Source organism: Crocuta crocuta, unplaced genomic scaffold (genome assembly GCF_008692635.1).
Source record: "Crocuta crocuta isolate KB4526 unplaced genomic scaffold, BGI_CrCroc_1.0 scaffold3460, whole genome shotgun sequence".
NCBI classification, from domain to species: Eukaryota; Metazoa; Chordata; class Mammalia; order Carnivora; family Hyaenidae; genus Crocuta; species Crocuta crocuta.
Genome location: NW_027530407.1, coordinates 1 through 3,723, shown reverse-complemented (window position 1 = coordinate 3,723; position 3,723 = coordinate 1). Strand labels below are relative to the sequence as shown.

Sequence of the window (3,723 nt, the reverse complement as noted above, 5' to 3'; positions counted from 1 at the left end):
AGTTTAACTAGAGTGGGAGGGACGTATTACTTGAACTCCAGATGAGTAAGGATGGTGCCCACTGCCCATGACGCTGGTCTTATTGTAGGAAGATGGCAAAGAGACCTGGCTGGGAAAGGCCCCATTTTGGAACAGAACACTAAACCACAAAGGGCTTGTCACCATGGTCCCAAATGTCACTGTCCTACACAGAAGCCGGACACAAATGCCCCTGGTCGCAAGGGACACGGCCCACCCCGGGCCCAGGGTGACGTGCGGCGCCTGTCTGCCAAGGCGCCATGTCATTACCAAGGGCTTTTCCTACCTTCTTCACTGCCAGGTCGTGGTCCAAGTTGCTCCCTGAATACTCTTCTGCCTCCTGTGCCTCCTGCAGATCCTTCATCTTAATCAGCAGCTCCGCCTTGGGGACCGATGTGCTGTAGTACGTAGAGTTGGTGGCAAGGGACATGGCCGCTGGCACGCTCGGCTCCTCTTTCCTACATAAAAAGGTCAGAACGGCACCTGGCTGGGACTGTGCGCACAGATGCCACCCTGCAGCCCCCAGCCTCGATGGTGACGAGCAGATGGTGTCACTGACCAAAAGACCGGATGGGACCGGAGAGGCGGGTGACAATGTTAAGCGAGAAAAAATCTGGCCAGATGGGAATCCTCAAGTCTATGGAATAGTTTTTTAAAAGCGGGGGTGGGGTAAGGGGGAGTGAAATGAGCAGGGACATCTAAAAATCCCCCCCCCAGCAGGGAAGAGTGCACAGGAATGGTCTTCGCCAGGAGCCTAAGGTCTGCGCGTGTGCAACTCCCTGTAGGGGGAGCCAGAAGACCCCAAATGTGACCGGCACCTTTTCACCTGCAGCCACGTCTGTCCCTCTTGCTCTGATCCGACCGGCCCCTCTGTCCCTCTCTGCCGTGTCTCGTGGGCGCCCCCACCTACTGGCAGGTAACGTGTCAGAGACAACGGACATAAGTACAGGCCTGTGCAGCAGCCCACAGAGTGAGGGAGGCTGCACAGTACGTTCCCCGGAAGTACGGAAACGCAGCTGTTCCCTCCATGACACGAGCAGGAGCAGAGAGGCTCCTTGATGACCATGACGTTCAAGAGACTTCACGAGCATCTGGCGGCCAAGGTGTTGGGCTGCCTCCTGGTCTCCACCCGTGGGATGCCAGGAGCACCTGGCAGGGGCGACAACTAAAAACATATCTGGACGTTGCCAAGCGTCCCTGGAGGAGCTTGGGCACCACAGAAGTGCGTGATCCTCAGGTCTTTGCCGGGCCCTGGAGTCAGCATCCCCAGGAACGGGCCTTGGCGGCACTCTCGGGAGGGTCCTGAACGGCCAGAACGTGCTAAGGGCTGGGCAGTGCCTATGAAAACCTGCCCCCAAAAGCAATCAGGAAAACAGATGCACAGAGAAGCCACCTGCCCTCTGGGGTGTACAAGATGCTCAGAGGGAGAAGCACGCAGAGCAGCCACAGGGCGGGTTTGCGGCGGCGCCTACTCACTTCTCCTCGGCGGTCCCAGGGGACGGGATTCTGGGGAGCAGCTTCCTCCGCTGCTGGGCTTCCTCCAGGAGGTGCTCGTCTTTGGGGAAGATGCCCTCCATCAGGTCCATGGTGGTTCTGATCTTCACGCCGGGGTCCAGGATGTCGGCCAGAGACTTATCCTTCCCCACGATCTCCCGGGCCAGCTCTTCCGACTTCAGGTCCTCGGCCGTCTTCTCCGTGGTCTTCACGTAGCTGAGTCTGCACAGAGAGGCCCCAGCATCCTTGGCGGCGGGGGCCGGGGGCGGCGGCTCGGCGCCCTGGCGGCTGTACACGCAGAAGCGGGAGTAGAACTGCTCCGACGTGCTGAGACTCTTGATGTGGTCCTTCTCCAGCCCGCTGGGCAGCGCGGGCGGCTCGGCGGCGCGGGCCGGGCCCTGGCGGCTCTCCTTGTCGGGCTGGCTCTCCGAGTGCACGATCTTGACGGGCACCATCTTCACCGTGGTGTTGTTGTCCATCACCCACTCGATTCTGGAAAGGGAAGAGCCGTGTGCCGAAAACACGGCGTGAGTTGTGCCGTCGACCCCGACCTGGGACACAAACCCGCTGGCCCCTGCCCCCCACTTCCCGCCAGGGAAGCCAGGCTCAGAGCCCTTCAGCCGCGGCTCGGGAAGGAGTCCCCGATCACAGACCCAGGACAGAGAGGGGAGATCAGGAGGGCCTGGTTTCGGGACCCCAAGTGTCTGGTCACCTTTCCACTTTCCAAATCACCTGCACCCCTACCGGAGCCCGGGGTGTGTCCCTGGGCTCGGTGGCTGAGAGGAGGATGGGTTAGCACCCATCTTCAGGTTGAGGGTGCAAATGTCAGCAAGCCCTGCTCAGTTACACTCTCACTGTCCAGGAGCCTGCGACACACGGTTCCCCTCACAGACCTCTCCTTGCGGCCTCCCAACGTGGCCTCTCAGAGCAGGGCCGTGTACACCCACAGGCGCCGGCGTGGTTCTGGGGCCGCCGGAAGATTTCCAGAAAGAGCGGCTATGTTGTTGTGGTTTTTATGTTTATTTCTTTTTGAGAGAGAGAATGAAAGCGGTGCAGGGGCAGAGAGAGGGAGTAGAGGGTCCAGTCTGCAGTTTAAGCAAAGAACTCCCAGACATGTGGTAGAGATGGAAAAGTAAGCTACCTAGTTTTAGGACAGGAGTTGAAGTGCTCGTTTGGGAGGGATGCCTGTTCCAAAGTGCCGCGCCTCCTCTCTCTGCCTTCCTGCTGTGAGCTCAGTGCCTGGCGCACAGGGGCAGCTCCGCAGCCGCGTGAAGCAGGGAGCCCGCCCTGCACCCTGGCTGGCGCCCCAGCAGACAGGGGTGTGTGCACTCGTGGCCAAGGGAGTGGCTGGAAGGAGGGAAAGACCGGACACAGAGGGAGAGGAGGTAAGCAGCTCGTGCTCAAGAGACCAAAGTCAGCAGAGAGCAGGGCAATCTCTTTCACGTTTTTATTTATTTTTTAAATTATTTTTGTTAGTGTTTATTTATCATTGAGAGAGACAGAGACAGAGACTGAGCATGAGCAGGGGAGGGGCAGAAAGGGAGACACAGAATCTGAAGCAGGCTCCAGGCTCCGAACTGTCGGCGCAGAGCCCAGTGCGGGACTTGAACTCACGAGCCGTGAGATCAAGACCTGAGCTGAAGTAGAACGCTTAACCGACTGTCCCACTGAGGTGCCACTTTCTTTTCAACTTTTAAATGTTTGTTTATTTTTCTGAGTGGGGGAGGGCAGAGGGAAGGAGACAGGACAGAACAGGCACCATGCCATCAGTACAAATGTCAGCCCTGACGTGAGGCTCAAAATCGCGCACTGTGAGGTCGTGACCTGAGCTAAAGCTGACCCATCGGTAGTTGACTGTGGACACAGAACAGGGCCAGGACCCCCACCCCCGCTTCTTGTTCGTCTCTTAGGTTGTGGGGATCACACACATTAGTACCAGGACTGACCAACAGCACACTCCGTGGGAACGGTGGCTAATGCAATATACTATGAGCGATGTTCTTGGTGGCAGCTTTTGGAGGCGGCATGGCCACCATGTGCCTCCCTAAGCTCCCTGAGAAGGAACATTAGTGGGAACACTAATGTGGGTGCCCGGAGACACCCCCCGCCCCCCGATCTTCAATAAGTGCCATCCCTACTTGTTGAAATCCCTGTCAAGCTCACGCAAAAGACAGGATGAGAAAACCAACACTTGCTTCGGGCAAGAAAAAA

At 58.0% G+C, this 3,723-nt stretch overlaps 1 protein-coding gene across 1 annotated transcript; it reads right to left on the bottom strand.

The window, feature by feature from the left end:
- Positions 1–304: 304 nt before the first annotated feature.
- Positions 305–2,004, bottom strand: LOC144233592 (protein Shroom2-like; the record flags this gene model as incomplete). The annotated part of the gene is made up of 2 exons (XM_077766572.1): positions 305–476; positions 1,495–2,004. Coding segments are annotated over 2 exons (682 nt in total), but the record flags the coding sequence as incomplete, so codon positions are not given.
- Between the last annotated feature and the right edge of the window lie 1,719 nt (positions 2,005–3,723).